General features: G+C 39.1%; 1 protein-coding gene across 1 annotated transcript in view; it reads left to right on the forward strand.

Annotated features, from left to right (window-relative positions):
• PDXK (pyridoxal kinase) overlaps window positions 1-18489 on the forward strand; it is a 39449-nt gene that overhangs the window by 17371 nt on the left and 3589 nt on the right. The window contains exons 2-9 of the mRNA XM_057378907.1: window positions 1768-1822; window positions 8067-8171; window positions 11139-11222; window positions 13073-13119; window positions 13389-13474; window positions 14265-14310; window positions 16678-16789; window positions 17778-17914. Coding sequence (XP_057234890.1) covers window positions 1768-1822; window positions 8067-8171; window positions 11139-11222; window positions 13073-13119; window positions 13389-13474; window positions 14265-14310; window positions 16678-16789; window positions 17778-17914 — 672 coding nt within the window. The remainder of the gene's footprint in view (window positions 1-1767; window positions 1823-8066; window positions 8172-11138; window positions 11223-13072; window positions 13120-13388; window positions 13475-14264; window positions 14311-16677; window positions 16790-17777; window positions 17915-18489) is intronic.

An 18489-nucleotide genomic window follows, 5' to 3' on the forward strand; every position in this document is an offset into this window, starting at 1 on the left:
TGTYTCAGGGGTTAAGTAGTTGGAGAGACGTGATCTGAATATTGCAGAGAARTGGATTAATTCACAATTGTTGCTAAGATACTTTAAGGAAATAACAACTTRGGTCTGTTCATTGCAGGGAGGAGAATTGAATACAAGGTGACAGTCTGGTTAGAGGCCGTATTCTCATTTATTTTCTTGAGGAGCATGTCCAGACATCAAGGTTAAGGTCATAAGAGTCTTTTCATGTTCTCAACCATTCAGTTCCTGGTTCTTTAAAACAAAATCCACCAGCGTGAAACAAGAACCTGGGGTGAACTTAGATGCTGATCTTAATTTGAACTTGGTCTTTTTGAGGCAACCCACCATTCTGTGTATCATTAATGCAAGATCACTTTGCTTTCTGGTGCGAAAGGAACAGAAACCTTTATTAAATATTGAAATAAGAGGTTTATTCTATGAAAACCTTTGTGGATGTGAGCCGTGAAACAACAGAAGTGTAGCACCTGCAGGCAGAAGGAATGACCTGTCCCAGCACATAGCTCCACCTTGTAGCAGGTATTGGAATAAAAGGGCTCATCAGAGGGAAAGTACAGGCACGGGGAAAGCCTGACATCTGGCTTTCCAAGCATTCAGAGGTTTTTTAATCTATGCAGAGGAGTTGCCTTCACGACAAAAAGGGAGAAGCGTGAGTCTCTCTGGAAAACGTGACTGGAAAAGCTTTGTTCCCTCGCTCCTGCCTCCCAGCAAATTGCCTGAAAGAGGATCATCCACAGTGGTGCATCACTGCTGTTATCTCCCAGCATGACTCACTGAGCCATACATAGCAGCTCTTCTTTRGAGGAGATTTCTTACTCAGAGCAAGCTGCATGTGGAAACAAAGACTCAGCGTCAGACTGTTAATGTCACTTTTGCATTAGAATTCCTTGCGTGACAGACAAAAATATCTAAAAATGGCTTTGCCAGCAATGCCTGTCTGTCTTAAACAGGTATGGTCAGGTTAAAAATCCTCATCAGTTTTCTCCTGATTGGATGCTCTTATTTTCGTAGTATTTATATATTTTTGGGCAACAGGAATATTTGTTGATTGCACTGGCAAATTCTGGGTATTTCRGTATTTGGATTGCTGGTAATGCAATGTAGCAGGTGGCTTTTGGAGCATGCTTGAGGCTTTTTTTCTGTGTTTCTTTCTCCCTTTTATTGCCCAATCATATCCAAAATTAATTCTCTGTGATTTCTTTCTATTCTCTTAGTTGTAAAGGAACTGATTGTGAYATCCAAGTATGGCTTGTAATATTGATCTCTTGTAAGATCCTTCTGTCCTCCTTTCAGAAAAATTGGTTTTCTGAAATGCCAACTGTTGGTAATTATCAGGGTTAAACAGAACTATGTGAAGAGGCTCGTGACAGCCAACAGCATCCTCCTTCCATATTTTACATTGATTTAGTACCTTGTATCTCCTTTCTTGCCAAGAAAAGCCAGCCAAAGCTTTCTTCAAGGTTTCAGTGCTTGCTGCTGGACCARCCTCTCTGTCCTTATCCCCAGATGAACTCCAGCCTGAGGATCCAGAGCTGTGTTTTTCTAGTGCTGTTGCCAGCAGCACTTTTATTCTGTGTCCATTGCTGTAGTAGAGCATTGTGCTGTTCATGTTCTATGTTTGTTGACTCAGCTCCCAAGATTTTTAAGTATGCACTGGAAAGCAAAGAGTGCTTYCCTGTGTTTTGTGATATAGATGATGTATTAACAAAGCTGTTTTTGTAAAAGAAATATTCCTGTGTTCTGTTACAGGTTTTGGGATTTGAAGTTGATACGGTGAACTCTGTCCAGTTTTCAAACCACACAGGTAAAATTTTACAGATACTTCTTCACAGTCAGTGAACTCACTCATCCCATCACAGTGGAGAGGACACTGGTCTTAGCTTTYCATTCACATTTTCATGATTCAGGACAGACATGTAATTTTCATGTTTTGATTCAAGTTTTTCAGAAGTCTGGATTTSGGAAGAGGGAATTGGTGTGGTATTGTTCTCTTCTGCCCTTCACAGTGTGAGCTTCTTTTGTTAGGCAGTAATTTAATTAACTTGGACAGTGAAATAACACAAATACAGCCATTTACACAGCCAGGCCTGTGAATTAAGGAAGTCTTCAGAATGGTTTTCTGTGAATTGTGCCCCTTTGAGAGTCATACTCCCATTACCAACCTAAACATRAAAAGAATACTGAGGTAGGCCCAAATCTTCCTCTCTGTGTGTCCACCCAGATRGCTTGCAAGTATCCCAAAATTTCATTTTGGCAGGAGGAAGGGTGTTAATACATTTGGATGTATTTTTATTTAAGTTCTAAGCCTGAACACAATGCACACAACACATATGTTCAGACTTCCTAATAGCCACAGTGCTGGAGGACTTTATTTTTTAAAAGAAAGCTAAAATTTATGTTTATTTTAGCAAAACCTTTCACCCATAAAGAGCCCCAAGTGACTTACTATTTTTGGATCACTGGAGATGCATCTGCTGTCTTGGTGGTGGCAGGTTGGTTGAGAGGAGAGCTACTCTAGATAGAGAAAATCTATGGATGTCTTCAGAACATAATCTGACCGCAAATTCTGACTTTAACATCTTGGAAAAGAGCAAAAGTAGTTTCTGACAAAGATAAAAAAAACCCTGAAYCTTACAGGCACAGCTCTATTAATAAACTACTGATTTTTGGAACAGAGAGCATACAAAGAAGCCTCTGTCTTCTCTTACTCTGTTGAACTTCATGGAGCTTTCGAAAGGTTGTAAAATGCCTATCATGGAAGAAATTTCCAAAGGCAGCTTGGGAAGAAGAAATTAATGTTTCAAAGGTAGCTTGGAAGTTATCTCTGCTTGTTGRGGAAAGGTACAAAAGAGGTAATAATTAAACAAGGGAATGGGGGCCTACTCTGGCTCAGGCAAAAATCTGCTTATTTTGCTTGTACCCTTTGGCACAGTACAAAGGTTCTCTTGTGTTTTTCAAAGGTACTTAGATGTGGCTTCTGTTTATTTAAAGAATGTATTTAGTTTTGGAGTTTGGGATTTTCTGTTGTTTCGTTCSGATAGCTGGGTAAAACTCTTGTAATCTTCCAGAAATGAAGCAATTTTTTAATGTCAAATAATTCGATGCTTGAAATGCCTGAGCATGTGTTGCTTATTGGCTTTYTGTTTCAAGATTAAAACAGCTTTATAGGGCATTGAAAGAGCTTAATAGAAGTTTTATTGACCATAAACTCAATGTATCTGAAGGGTGGAAAATTACATTACCAGTAGGGTGATCAGGTTCTAAAAACAAAATATAAAAAATATTTAAAATTTTTTAATAGTATCACGCCAGGGAAAGGTTACCAGTGTTTCATTCAAGGTTTGGCAGATAATGAGGACAGTGGAAGGAACAACAAATTAGTGATTCCTAAATGAGGACACMAAAATGAGTGGCACTGAAATGAGCATCCCAAACCTAAAAATATCTCTAAAGATCATAAATCTTTAAAATACTGGAACTACTCCCAATGTTTAGGACTCACTTTTTTGTTTTTTTTTCTCTAATTTAGATTTTTTTTTTTACTAAATCTGTTAAAAAATCCCAAAGTTTGCCACAAAACCTCATGGTTTTGGGAAGCAGAGCTTGTGTCTGGCACCATCCTGCAATACACAGGCATCGTGTGTGTGGGTGAATGGGTGAAGGTAATTTGATTTTCCTACAAAAACAAAATTTTACAAGAACCATTTCTGTAATCATCATTAAAGCTGRAGGACAAACTCCTCCAAAATCCAACGGTGAACTTTAGTTTCTGGAAGAATGCAACGTAACAGAGGAGCACAGGTAGAAGAATGTGTGGAGTTTTAGATGCGATATTCTTCCTTTCCTTCTTTCCCTGTTTTTAAACTTGGAATTGGCAGCAAATAAAATGCAGAGAGAATTTATGACTAACAGACTTTGGTGAATCATTATTGCTCTTTTTTTGCCCTGTCTATAAATTAGTAAGATACCACAGGCCTCTTTCTGCTGACTCCTGCTCAGAAAATTCAGCTTTCTTTAGCCTCTGCTAATCCTGAAACTCGGAAAATGTGTTTTAAATCAGTGCCCCTGGGAGAACAGTTTGTCGTGTTGCTTCATCAGGAACTTTAGTGATTAGAGTGACTCACACTTGAATGGCATCATGCTTCACATACAAATAAAAGAAGCTGTCATGCAGCCTGCAAAGATTCTTTATCCTATATTACTATACYGTTTGCAGAAGGATCTCCTCGTCTGATGTGCAAAAATTAAAATCTAGATTTATTTTTAATTGTATAATATAATTTTTGGGATGCATTTTTAATTCTTTGGTGATTTCATTTTTGTTTCTCATTGCTAGATTAATTTTAAGCAATAATGTGCTTACTCTGCCATCCAAATCCTTCCTTTAAAACAGCTCAGGAGCAAATAGCCTGGCTTTTTTTCTAATACTTCTCTTTTTTTTCTTAAGCACTTTTGACTTCCACTCAGTGGATGTGTAGTAGGTGGTTGGGTTGGCTGGCAGGTCTAAAACATGAGAAATCACAATTATGTCTTGATGTGATTCTGCACAGTCTGCCCACCCATGTGCAGTCACTCACCCCTGCTGGTGCAGGGCAGAAAGAAAAGATCTCCACTCGTGCCTGACACTGCTGGCATTTCACTCCCACACTGTGACCGGCTGTAAAAAATCCAGTGGGGGGTTTGGCACTGAGTTTCTGGTTTTATTGAAGGTCTCCTGGTAGCTACACATGAGTCATGTGTTCAGAGCAGGTTGTCTGCTGGAGTTTGCAATGTGAATTTTGTGACACAGCTGGGCCCACATTGCCTGTCCATCATGTGCCTTAAAMACTGGAACTTTATTCCTTTTTCCCATGTGAAATTCTTGTCACTGGGGCCACTTGGAATAGTTTTGCAGGGAGCACCACAGGAGGGACTCAAACTTCAGAACATAATGTTCTGGGTTGGAAAACAAAGGAATCTCACATGCTTTGCTATACTAACATTGTAGCTTGTTTTTGTTGATCAGTTTGCTTGTTTTTTTTTTTTCTTTTTGATTTTCTTGGTACTTTCATTTTCTTTCTTCCTTGTTTTTGAAAGTGAGAGGGTGAGAAATACATTCCAAAGGAGGTAAAACAAAGCAGAGAAAGGCAAGTATGTAAATTCATCTTGGGTGCAGTATTAGCTGCCTCTCTCAGTTATGGCTTTGTTTATTTTTTTTATTTTTCATATGAATCAACCCACACATTTCCTTGGAGACTGATGAATATGTTTATCATTTTAGAGGGTAAGTGACATGGGTATAATATCTTACTGGGTTTTCATTGCCTTATCTGCTCAAAGCAAATAGATAACATGTAATCGCAATAAAAGATCATAAAACAGGTAAGCAGAAGGGCTATATGGTTATTTAAGTGTTTATGCTCATCTGTGTGTTTAAAATTAGCACAAATTTGGGTGACTAATGCAATCTGAGCCAAGTGGAGTTTTGAAGAGCTGTGTCAAGATTTGCAGTGTTCTCTCTGCTCTCTTAGACCAGCACTGAGGGGGATTATTTGTTGGTTTTGTATCCAAAATGAGGAAGACTCACTCAGCTTTCTTCCTTTTTGCCTTTCCCCTTTTAAGATACTCTCTCTTCTTGGAACCCCAAGGTATCCATCCTCCAGTCAGTGAAACTTTTTTAGAACATGAGTAACTGTCTGCTTTTTGGTGTTATATTCCACCAGGAAAGTTGGATAAATGTGGGATCATGGGATTTGCCCCTTGTTTGTCATGTTTCATGTAATTACCCTGGGGAAAGGACATAGAGAGGTTCCCATCTTGCTGCCAGTTTTGATTTTGTTTGATTTTTGCTTGAACATAATTCAATTCCTAGTGACATCACAGTTCTCTGCAGCTTCAGTGAAGATATTCCCTCTTTTTTTTTTTTAATGCCTCAATAGCTGGGGTTTCCCTGAGAGCTTCCCTAGGGCTTTGTTTTTAACTCTGGCTGTCTGTAGTTAGACTTCAGGTTGTATTGCACATTACCAGATTATAAAAATGATCCTCAAGTTACCTGTGGAAGTCATTGCTACAGAGTTCAGACAGTGTCCCTACCCCATGTGGGTGCCACCAGTTCCTGAGCTATGCTGGTGCCTAATGCTGAGTTTTTGCATTTATTTTTTGCCTTTCATGGAGGATCAGTGTAACATGAACTTTGTGCATTGACCATTTAAGACAGCTTGACATGGGAAGGTGAACTTGTAGTTAAACAGTGAGTTTAAGTGRTCTCTGTAGGAATGGCTCCCGAAAGTATCCAGGTTGTCTGGGCCATGTATCAGTTATTTTTGTGGCCATGTAGAAGATGAATGTTGATATTTTTGCCTTGATTCTGGGTGAGAAGCGCACCAAATTTCCCTGATGGCTGCAGTGGTAGGACTCTGTTGTGTCCCTGTACTGGCTTTGCACTGCTGCAGAGATTTGGGGAAGAGGAAAAGGCAGATTATTTCTCTGTGGTGCTGCAGATGTGACAGAGCAACCATCTGTATTAAATAAACCAAATACTGGATTTAGGTGCAGTCRGGGGTTCTTCATACACTTGGAGCTGGGTGTGTGCCGAGGTGGGGGGTGTTGCAATGAAACTACAGCCCTACCTACAGAAATCCCTCACTTTGTCCCTTTCATCACAGGGTCTTTGTRAAAAGCATTTTCGTGGGAGAGAGTCGTGGTGGCTGATGTGAGTCAGGCCCCYAGCCAGCTGGCAGCGAGTCGTGTTTTAGAGGCTTGGCCTTTGTGAGCTGAGGAGAGCAAAGTGATCCATCTGYTCACCATACTGTGGGTGTATTTGCATTCATAAGAAGGAAAACTGAAAAATGTGCTTATCCCAGGCTCTAGGCACCTTTTGGCAGTCCCTCTAATAACTCAGTTTAGAGTGATAATCAAAGCCAACAGTTTTCATCACAATTTTCTAACTGCGAGAGCAGAAGTTAAAACAAACAAAATACAATTGTCTTTACACAGGGGAGGTGTAAAAGAAGATACCTCATTTAAACTTTGACTTTTCCTAATTCCAGTTTATATAATGATAAGCTTTTTAACAAACTCTGAATTTGTGGAGATTGAAAGAGTTAAATTGTGGATATATCATATCTAATATCCCTTTATTACACACAAGGGAGTGATTGGTGCCATCTAGATGGGCAGGCTTTGATGATAAGCTTCAAGGTGCATTTACATTTTACAATAAATGTTTAGTTTCTTTTAAGGTAGATTTTTTTTTCCTTGGAATTGGCTGCCATGGATCTTGATCCACTGTTCGCTGAAATCAGTTCAGCTTATCCCAAGTAACTTCACCTTCCATCTGCTTCTCTCAGCTGAGCATATTTGCTTGCAATTCTTAGAGTTCATTCAAGAATGAGAATATATGGGTATTATTTATCTGTTTGTAGTGCCTTTCTGCTACTCATTTCCTCCTCCAGGATCTTCAGSACTAAAGCTGTGCTATTTTAGGAAGAAAGTCTGTCAAGATGACACTATGTTTGAAGAGCATCCATGGCAGTGTTCTGCTGTGGTCACTGTGCAATGCAGGTCCCAGTGAGTGCTGTATCTGATGGGTAAAGACCTGTGTCCAGACACATCTATAAACCTGTTAAGATTGTCATCTAACTGTCAATATTTCCTTTTTTGTTTTTTAAACATAGTATGAAGTAGTAAAAGTAGCTTGTACTGGCACCCTCCTCCAGTAAAGTCTAAAACATATGTTTTTCCTCCTCCACACAGGAAAGGGATAGTTGCAGAAGCTCCATGGGAAATCTTGCAGGAGCTTGTGTGTGCTCAGCTTGATTTGCTGGCAAATGGACACTCTCAGACTGCAGTGTAGTCACTCGGGTTCCTTTGGGAGGCAGAGCTGCTAAGAAGAAGTTGAGCACATTCACTGTTCTGCTGACAGCAGCTTTCATTCAGCGTTTTACAGGAGAAGAGGTGGAAACGCTTCCTGGTGCTGATGTTCGGTGTGGTCACTCCAAGCACATCATCTGTGTGATCTGAAATAGAAAATCCATCTCTTGAAAAATCACTTGGTGTTTTCTTTSCAGGCTATGCCCACTGGAAGGGTCAGGTGTTGAATTCAGATGAGCTTCACGAACTGTACGAAGGACTGAAGCTGAACAAGGTCAACCGCTACGATTATGTACTCACAGGTAAGAAGAGCTTGTTTCCTGGAATTCCCARGAGATGTAAACAGGAGTAAAGAAATGGAAAACATATCCCTCCCTRTTGCAAACCACCAATTAAAATCTGACCTGTCTGTATTCTGTTTATATAYTCTGAACTGGCTYGTGCTGTTTAATTTGGARCAGCCAGAGTTCTCCAGCCTGGAGGTTGTAACTGGGTAGGTAAATTGATATCCTGGTATAATTTACAGACTTGTACAGGCACACTTGATATTTTGGGAGTGCCTCTACTGGAACAATGGATGAGGAGTGTCAGAGTATTTTTTTTTTAATTTTTTAAGAAGACATGATTTTAACCCTTTCTCCTAAGTCTGCAGTACTAGCACTCTGTGCCACTGCAGCATGATTTTATACACAGTTTTCTGTCCTTGATTTTTTTATTTGATCTTTAAATCTTAATGCTTTGGACACAGAGCAGAGTATGAGCAGAGYTGGGTTTTGGTTTTGACTCTGTCACATATCTTGATTTTTTGCTATTGTTACTGTRTAGGTGATCTGAGTGAATACAGTTCTGCACTGTTTCCCTTTGCTTGCACTGGGTACAAAGTGCTTATGAATACAGGCAAAGAGAACTTCTTGTGGAATACTTTATAGAAAGGAGATGTTCTACAAGAAGTTTTTATTAAAATTGCTTCTTATCCAATTCCTGCTTCTCAAAAATAGGTTACAGATCAGATTTCMCCTCAGTAAGAGCTCTGCATCTGGTTTGGGTAACGGTATCAATTTCTTAGAGCAGTGAGCAGGGACTTTTTAAAGGTAATGAGAAATATATCACCAGACTTGATTGATGTCATGGCTTCCACATGTAGGAAAGTTCTTATACATGGGAAAACTGGAAATTTTAAGTGTATGGATTATAACCTCAAAGCAGTCATTCTGGCTTGAGGGGTGTGGTATGTCCAAAGCACCATTGTCTAGGTTTTTTCAAGGAATACCTCCAAAATGAAGGAGACTGAATAGCAAATAGATTGAACTAAGGTTAAAAAATTAATTTTTACGTAAATAGGTTCTTTGCTGTTGAGAAATACACAAACACCCTTTCTTTCCTGGAAGGAACTCATGTAGAGGACATTTCCAGGAAAAKCACACTGTATTGTAGGAATTCTCAGGATATGTGTGCAGAAATTATCAATAATCTTTGAGTATTCTTTTAGCTGAAATGTTTCTTTTTTATTTTACTTCCAACTCTTGGAAAAGACCTCTTGTCTGTTTCAATTACTGGCAAAATGGTTGTAAGGGCCAGAAGTGATGAGAAGACAAACAGAAACCTTTAGCAAAAAGAAATTTTGGAGAAAAAAATGAATATTCATTAATATGCCTTTTAAAGTAGTATTTTTATGTGTTGTTCAAGTTTGTTTTAAAATCTCATTTACTGTAGTAATTTTTACTATCAACAAAAAGAAGGCATAGGTAGACACAGCAGTAATTTCTGAACATTTAATAATACTTTTTGTGTTTTAGTCTTCAGCTGCACTGTGGCTGAACTTAAAATTCAGGTTTTTCATTCAGGGCCGAAAGTTAGATATTTCTTTTCAATCTGCAATTCACTGTAGTGCACAACTACTTAGTACATTCAACAACCTGGATATGATTGCTCAAACACCAAAAAGCAATTTATCAGCAAGTGGGATTTGACTGTTAATTTTCTGATGACTGTGATATCTCAGCTGGGATTAAAATTATTATCTTTAGGCCAATTATACAAAGTAATGCACCATGAAAATTTGTAGCTTAGTTATTTGTAGATCTTCATGTATTTGTTTCATTTACAGTAAGACACTCAAGGTAAGAGATAAATTCCAGTTCAGTGTAACTGTTTTAAACACTTCTGTTGATGATGCTACTCAAACTCATTATTTTTTTCCAGCCAGTCTGCCTTCACAGGTCATTTAAAAAARAAAAATCTTTACWTAACACTTTTGACTGATTATCAGCATTTCATAGATAACAGACAGCATTTYGGCAAAAAATATTTGAAATTTTTTYCATTTCTCTGCAACACCTAAGAACTGATCTATTTTGTGAGTCTAAAAAGAAAATCTCTAAAACCTACTTTTTAAATGTACGTTTAAGTATTTTATTAGAGGGGACATTTCCAAGGACATTGAGGATTTGAAGATGCTAGCTTGCTAAAAGTAATAGTATTAAATCACAGARTCACAAAATATKCTGAGTTGGAAGGSAKCCACAAGGATCATCGAATCCAGCTCCCAACCTGCAATGGACTATCACCAAGAAATTAACTACAATAAATTAAAATCAAATTGTTAATTAATCGAAGTTGTAACTAAAGTTAATACATAAATATATAAATTAAGAAACATATATAAAAAAATAAAAACTATTGATTAAATAAGAATATTGTGGTGCCAGCATGGTGATTGGGGCCTTGAAATACAGTAAAACTTATTTCCARTTTCTTTCACTGCTTAGCCTAAGARATAGGAACTTTATTGGTATTTTGGAAATAGCTTTAAAATAGTCAAGGTTAAACCTCTGTTGCATTAATGTGTTGGACTCTATCGGCGTGAAGATTAATAATAATAAAAAAATGCTTCAAGACCGTATGAGGAAAGTATATGAAATTTAAAATATTTCCTGTTTACTGCATGAAAAATAGTACTGATCAGAATACTGTTTTTATCAAAAGAAATGTTTTTTCCTTTTCACCTGACCTTTGTTTATATACGTTCAAGCATTTTGAAGTTATGTGAGCCTTTCATATACAGCGTTCTTAATAAATGGATTTTTAAGGTTATACTTGTAGTTGTGCAAGTACCTATTATTCCTGAGTCAACTACTGAAATGCCTTTGTTCTAAAAATGCATTTATCCAAAGAAAGAGAAGTAGGCAGCATTCCTGTCAAAAACTAAAAGCAACAAAAGTATTCATGAGAATAAATTTCAAAGGTGCCTTCTTTTTTTTTTCCCCAAGGGTATACAAGAGACACCTCATTTCTTGCAATGGTGGTGGATATTGTCCAGGAGCTGAAGCAACAGAATTCTAACCTTGTGTATGGTAAGGATGTGCATTGTAATCCTTTCTGCTTCCTCACTGGGTGTRCTCATCATTTTCACATTTTAGGATGAAAACACTGGTCTGTGTTACGCAGCATTTCTGGTCTGGCTGGAGCCAGCTGGGCCTCCAGTGATGTTTCATTTCAGCTTTAGGTGTTGAGGGAGTTGGGTTTTTATCTTCCTTGCTGCCTTGCAGTGTGTTTCTTTCATTKTGGCATCCAAAGGAGAGTCCTTGAGGGCTGGTTGTCTGTACCCAGGAGAAGATAAAAATCCCAGCCAGCTGCTGCTGCTGATAGTTCAGGGGCTGTGTGTGCTGATAGATGAAGCCTCTCCTTGATTTTCAGGTCAGCCAGAGCACGACAGACTCTCCCATGTTGGCCTGACATGTTTCCATGTAACATCCCAGAARTGTCCTACTTTGCTTCATAAGCTTCATGATTTACCTTAAACTCCAAGGCATTTTTAGCTCTGGCACCTTCTGCTGATGTTCTGTGGGAGCAGCAGGCTCCAGCAGCTGTCACTAAYGTGCCATGCAAGGCTTCAACCTGTGAGAAAAGATTTCTTCTCTTYCCTTCCTTCCTCCCTCTCCCGAGTGTTTCAGGACTCTTGAACATGATGAGCACAGGCTTGAGTTGAGAAAAATATTTAGAGTGACAGGACAAAGTCAGTGAGGATTTAGTGGGATAAAAAGCAGGGAATGATGGTTTGAGCTGTCATTTCAGGCTCAGTGAACAGTGTGGTCGGGAAACATCTGGAATGATTGGCAGGATTTGCAGGGTGTTGTACTGCRCAGTGATACCTGACTTAAAATTAACAAAGCACAGATCTCATTTAGCAAAATATAGCAGAGAAATTTCTGGGTTTTGTTGCTTTTTAGCCTTTTTAATGCAATTGGATTGTCAAATTCTTCAGAGCTTTGTGTGAAAGCTAAAGGGTCTTTTGGATACAAACAGAAAGAAACATCTTCCTGTGTAGAACAGGAAGGAAGTGGTCAGATGGTGAGATCACAGCAAGTATTCTAAGATTCTGTCTATTTAATAAATACAGTGTAATATAAAGAAARTACTTTTTAAAATGTAAAACAAATTGCCCTCTTTTTACTCACAGAAACTTCCTTAAATACTGATTGGACATTGATTTGTTGTCTTTGAATTTGTATTTCTTTTTTTATTTTGCTTAAAGATCTTTTAATACAATGAACAGTGTTCCTGTTTGTAGGACAATGGCAGGCTRTTTCCATCCTCACTGAGGACACTTGGAATGTGTTTTTAGTACTGCTGGTGATCCAGAACCTGTGCCAAATGTGTTAATATTACACAAGTATGAGTTTATGTACTTTGGYATGAATTTTCTTACTGTTTAATTGTAATTTTAAAAAAAGATACACATACCATTTTGGTGTGTACATTTGGCATGTATTTTTTTTACACTAAAGGAAGAATAGGACTTTTTTCAGAGCTGTTAGCTTCTCCCATGTTTCTCCCCACCGTGCTACCCTTCCATAAGGTTGGGTAGTGAATGGGAAGGCTCTCTGTGTTTGTCATAACAAAAGCCCCTTTACTCCCAGCAGTCAGACTTTGTCATCCTCATCTCCTTCAGACACAGCAACATAGAATCAGGTAGAAGAGGGTAATTCCAACCCTCTGACAACTCTTTGAGAAACAAGGCCTACTCTTTCAAAACTGGCAGCCACCAGTTACAAGTTTCAGTGTGCTGCAAGGCTATGAGAGTGTGTGAGCTTTGAGGTGCGCAGTGCTGTTCCATAACCATTACTGTTACCTAAAATCTTTCCTTCTCACCAGGTCTTTATAACTGTACCCTATTTCTAAACATAAATTTATTCCGTTACAGTGTGTGATCCAGTGATGGGTGACAAGTGGAATGGAGAAGGCTCCATGGTTAGTACTCATCTTTTTGGGCTCTCTCTGTAGTGAATGTTATATAAAGATGTAAAAGATTTATTMATTTTTAACAACAAAACTAAGCTATTTTACCTTAGTGTGGCTTTGGATCCCAGCAGCATCAAGTTTGGACTTAATTTTCTTGTATTTGAATGAGATTGATATCTGGGAAAAGTGACAGCCACAATTGTGGTTGAGGGAAGGAGTGTTGCAGTCTCACATCTCAAAAGCTGTTGACAACTTCTGAYGCTGTTTTTTGTCCCCAGTATGTGCCCAAGGATCTCCTGCCAGTCTACAGGGACAAAGTTGTACCYGTTGCAGATATAATCACTCCTAACCAGTTTGAAGCTGAGTAAGTGCTTATTTCCTTTTCTAGCCAAATAAACTTGGGGGGAAAATGCAAGGAGGATTGATACCRTTAATTTTATTTATCTCAATGTAGTGTCTTATGTATGTATATGTTGGGCTTTGGGTTTTTGCTGTTACTTCCAAGTGGTGTTTTTCAGATAACTTCAACTGCTCCATGTTGAAACCAATAGAAAAAGCAAAGAGTTACTTGAAGAAAAGATTCTTGTTTCCCCCAGTCTCTTGTTTTCATTATTATTTCTGGTTTCAGAAGCCTTTTTCTACAGCAGGTTTAAATAATATCTTCCCCATCCTTACCCACTACTAAGAAAATTTTTATTACGTGCCAGAATATCAGAACTGAAATAGTTTGGTTCAACCACTCCCCAAAATTAGATTCAGAGATACCACCACAGCAACATTTCATAGGAGCTAAGAATTTRAATGCCTGCTGCTTGTCTTGTCTACATAGCTGTGACTCTTTGGCCAGGAGATAATCTGTGGTGATGCAGCACAGGCTGTCCCCCTTAAGGGGAGGGARCAGCTACCTGGGAGAGGGAGAGAGGACGTTTGTGAGGGAATTTTTGTGATCCAGGGATCTCTGGAGGAGGCAGGGTAGGACTGGTGTGTCTGTGCACGTATCCTGTTAGCACAGAGGTCTGGTCCAGCAGACCGTGCAGCTGCAGATGGCTTAGGCCTGTTTGGTGCAGTCCAAGCTTCCYTCCTTTCAAAGGGCAAACAAAGCAGTCCCTGCCTGGAAAACTCATCCTCTTTTAAGGTTTCTGTTTCATTCTCAGGTTACTTACGGGCAGGAAGATTTACACGGAAAAAGATGCACTGGAGGTAAGAAGGCAAAGGGTGGGATRTGTGAGGTCTCTTTCTCCATTCCTKCCTGCAGTGCTGCAGTTTGCAGTTTGCCTTTAACCTTGGAGTCACTTTGTCCTTTCTGTGTGTTTATCATTRAAGTTTGTGCACTGCAGGCACTAAACATTTCCTGTTTCAGTGTCAGACTTCTGAAGAAACTTCCCTAAATCGCTCCAGATAAAGGGATGACAGTGTAATGAGGAGATCTCTCTGAGCCCACTTTCTGCAGTGAGGGAGTGGCAGCAGCACACGTGGCAAATACCCAGACACTGTCAGCTCTGGGAATYATTTGGTTGGGGTGAAAACCCCAGGGGACCACGGGCATTAGGAACTGTTTGGGGCTCTGCCGTCCCCAGTCAGCAATGCTGAGCGTGAGGACAGCTTTTCCTTGTTCTCCCAGATAAATCCACAGCACTGACAGCTGCTGTCCTTGCCATGTGGAGGTGATAGGTGGCCTGCAAATACATTGCATCAAGGTGTAAAGATTTGCCCTTYCACACAAAGTGAAGAAAATAAAAAGCTGTAGGGCTTGTTGGTGAAGGACAAAATAGAAATACRGTTTTATTGATGTCTTGAGAAAGGCTGAGCTCTTTGTTTTGTTGACTAGCCAAGTGCTTTCATAATGGACTGATGTTATTCCTTCCAGTTTGGTTTTGAACTTCAAAAGAACACAAAATCTTTAAACAAACAGCAGCTGCAGTGGCACCCTGGAGAGTAGCTGGGGGTCTCTCAGCCCAAATGTTTGTTGTTTTTTGCTGTAGCAACACCAGACAACATGGGTTGGTCACCATCACTTCACAGCAGGAAGCAGCCCCAGAGATCTCATCTCTTAGCATTTCTACTGCCCCAGTTTTACATTACCCCACCGTGATGGGGGAGGGTGATGAGCTCTGCTTCTTGCCACTGGCTGYTCAGTTCTCCTGTTCTCATCCTCACAGTGGAACCAGAATCTTGAGGAGAACATAATTAGCTGAGCAGCCATTAGTTTTAGATTTGCACATTTCAGCTGAAAACATGAGTTGCTTGTGCTAAACAGTTTTGCCAATTAATCTTCTGACTGCTTCATGCCATAGCTGACTTTTGATGGCCTTTAAAAATATCTGTCCCAAAGAGACAGAATTGTATTTAGGAATGGAAACATTTTTAAAGCAGTTGTTTGCAGGATATTATATTTTCATCTGTCAGATTTTGCAGCAGCATATCATATATGGCTCTGAGTAAAAATCCATGCTGGAATTTCTCTCCTTTGGAGGTGGTAGGAATTCTGGGATTGATTTCCATGGTTTTGTGCTTTCTCTCATTTTTTAACAAGACTTGTGATGGTAGTAGTCTTCTAATATAAAATTAAGTACGATGTAATAATAATGGGAAAGGGACTGAGTCCTATGACTAGAAATAGTGGTGATTAGGATCCTGGTGAATTGTGACTGAGAAATGAAATTTAGTTTAGTATTACTGTACAGATTGATTGTGTCAGTGTATGCTKGTGGATTTACTGCTTCTTTAAAACCCAGCTGATGTCTGTGCAAAGAGGTTTGACAGCTGAATAAACTTGGAGGCTTAGACAAGAAAGAAAAGCAATAAAGTATTAAAAAATAGCAGAAATAAATCCTTATCATTCAGCTGCTCATGAGTCATAGCTAGCCTGAGAGGATTTTTAGTTAAACTCTTCTGGGAGAATTAATATTTTATCCATGTTTTATGCTAAACTCATTATTGAAGTAATTCGTTCTTCTGTGAAATCAAAATCACTTCTGTCTGTAACAACAGAAGTAGAGTATTAATGAGTTTAGGTGAGGAACACACAGAGTGGAAATACATCTGAAAAGGTATACAATTTACAGCTGTATTTGGGGCTTGACACAGAATGAGAAAAGAAGATTGAGATAGACACACTTGTGCCTCTGATTTAGACTTTTTAAATTTTTGCTAACTCTAAAAGTAGTAGCCAAGTAAGATCTCATGACCTGGAGTTGTTTGCTTTCTAGATAACGTTTCAAGATGCCAGCTCAGGTGCACATCAGTTGTTTTTATTCTCTTACTCTTTTGATAATATGTTCTGAAACATACGCAGACAAAAAATTCTGATCAAAGCTAAAAACAGAACATTCTTTCCAGAGGAACATCCAAAGACAACACAAGCAGAGATGCTTGTATGTTTTAACAAGTGTGTACAGTTAAATGTGAATTCCCCTATTTCAAAGTAATGCCCCTAATTCAAGTGGATCATTTGATAGAAAAAAAAGATGCCAAAATAAGGTGCTTGTTAAAAGTCTTCAGTGCTATGAATGAACGTTTAATCAGCACATAATGCAGTGTGATTCCCRTCTTTTTGCATGTTGAAAGGTAATGGATATGCTCCATGCCATGGGACCAGAGACTGTGGTGATCACAAGCTCAGATCTACAGGCACCTCTAGGAAACGATTACCTGATTGCTCTGGGAAGCCACAGAAAAAGTAAGTCAAGAGCTCCATCCTCTCCTGGGCTTTCTTCTAACATGTCTGTGCTTGCAGTTGCTCCTTGCAGGAGTAGTTTGATCAGGCCCATCTGCAGTGCATGGAAGGAGCTCAGATCCTTTAGATCCCCTAGAAATGAGCACCTTCTCCTGCAGTAATATCAKGGAATGGTAAGGCTGGGGCTGCTCCACGAGGGAAGAGCTGAGTGTAATCACAGCAAACTCTGTTCCCACCCACAGGGCACAGACCCACAGGACCTGAATGAGGTGAGCAGGACAGGGTGAGTGGTGGCAGACAGGTGCCACTGACAGTCCAGACTGAGGGAAACAAGCCAGGACTGAGGTTAATCTGGAAAATCAAATCATTGAGTCAGGACATCGGGGCTGTAACTGGAATATCTACARTGTAGCTCAGGCAGGGATGCTTGTGCCTGGACCTGAGCTTGTGGGCAGCTCCTGGGCTGAGGAGGAGGATGTCCTTGGTGAGGTTTATTGGCATTCTTGCAGCCCCTGGTCGTGGCCCTGGCAGGTACTAGGGATGTAAAAGAGAAACTTGGAATGTTTTGAATGCTCTTCTGAAGTCACACTTTCCTGTTAGCAGATTGTTCCTCCCTTGAGAGGTTATAAAATACCTTCTGCTGCTTCTCTAAATCCCCTTCTGTAGTGTCACCAAGATTCACTGTGTGTTCTCTATTTCCACCTGAGAAGGCACAGTTGTGGGGGATGAAAAATGAAGGTGCAAGCTCCTTCTCCCCCTTCAATCAAGTATTTACAGTATAGAAGTTGTAAATGCTGTCCCAAGCTGGCCAACTTTTGGAAGGCTGTGCYTTTTAAAAGAGCTGGTACAGAGTTTACAATACTCCTTTATGTTCCAAACAGCAGAGGAATTCAAATAYGGTGATGACTTTTAAAATTATTTATTTTTAAATTCTAGTTATTGCTATTATAAATTGCTGGGTCTGACACTTAACTGTGTGTCTGTGTTGTAGCTAAAGCAGATGGTACCAGGATAACACAAAGAATTCGAGTGGAGTCTCCCAAAGTGGATGCTGTCTTTGTGGGAACAGGAGACTTGTTTGCTGCTATGCTTCTGGCATGGACACACAAGCACCCCAACAATTTGAAGGTGTGGGAGAAGTTACTCATCTCTCTGCAACTTTAGACCTTTTTTCTCTTGAGTTTTTTTTTTAAAACTTATGATCTGTAACGTTTTTTAAAGACTATCTTCTGTTTTGGCTTTTTTTCCTCACCTCAGAGAAAAAGCCACAGAATTTCCCTTTTGCCAAAAGAGACATTAAACAGCATATTTCAATTAGATTTATTTTGTTATTTTGCCAAATAAGATGTTTAGAGAATGCATGCATGTTTATAACTACATATTTTACCCTCAGTTCATAATAAGCACTGAAAATAATTTCTCAGATCTATTTTTCTGTTTCTTTTCCTTAAGGAAATAGAGTTCTCCTTACAGGTATATTATTTCTAATACCTGGTTTGGGAAAATTAAGTCAAAATTTCCATTTTTCCAAACTCAACATAGTTGTCTTCCTGTTTGTCAGCCATGTGACCCTCTTAAGAGCAGTGTTTTTTAAGTAATATTAAGTAGTATTAAGTAATATTAAATAATATTAAGTAATATTAAGTAATATTAAGTAATGTAATATTAAGTAATATTAAGTAATATTAAGTAATGTAATATTA

Source organism: Malurus melanocephalus, unplaced genomic scaffold (genome assembly GCF_030028575.1).
Source record: "Malurus melanocephalus ecotype Western Australia unplaced genomic scaffold, MMel_1.1 scaffold_379, whole genome shotgun sequence".
Classification (NCBI taxonomy): domain Eukaryota; kingdom Metazoa; phylum Chordata; class Aves; order Passeriformes; family Maluridae; genus Malurus; species Malurus melanocephalus.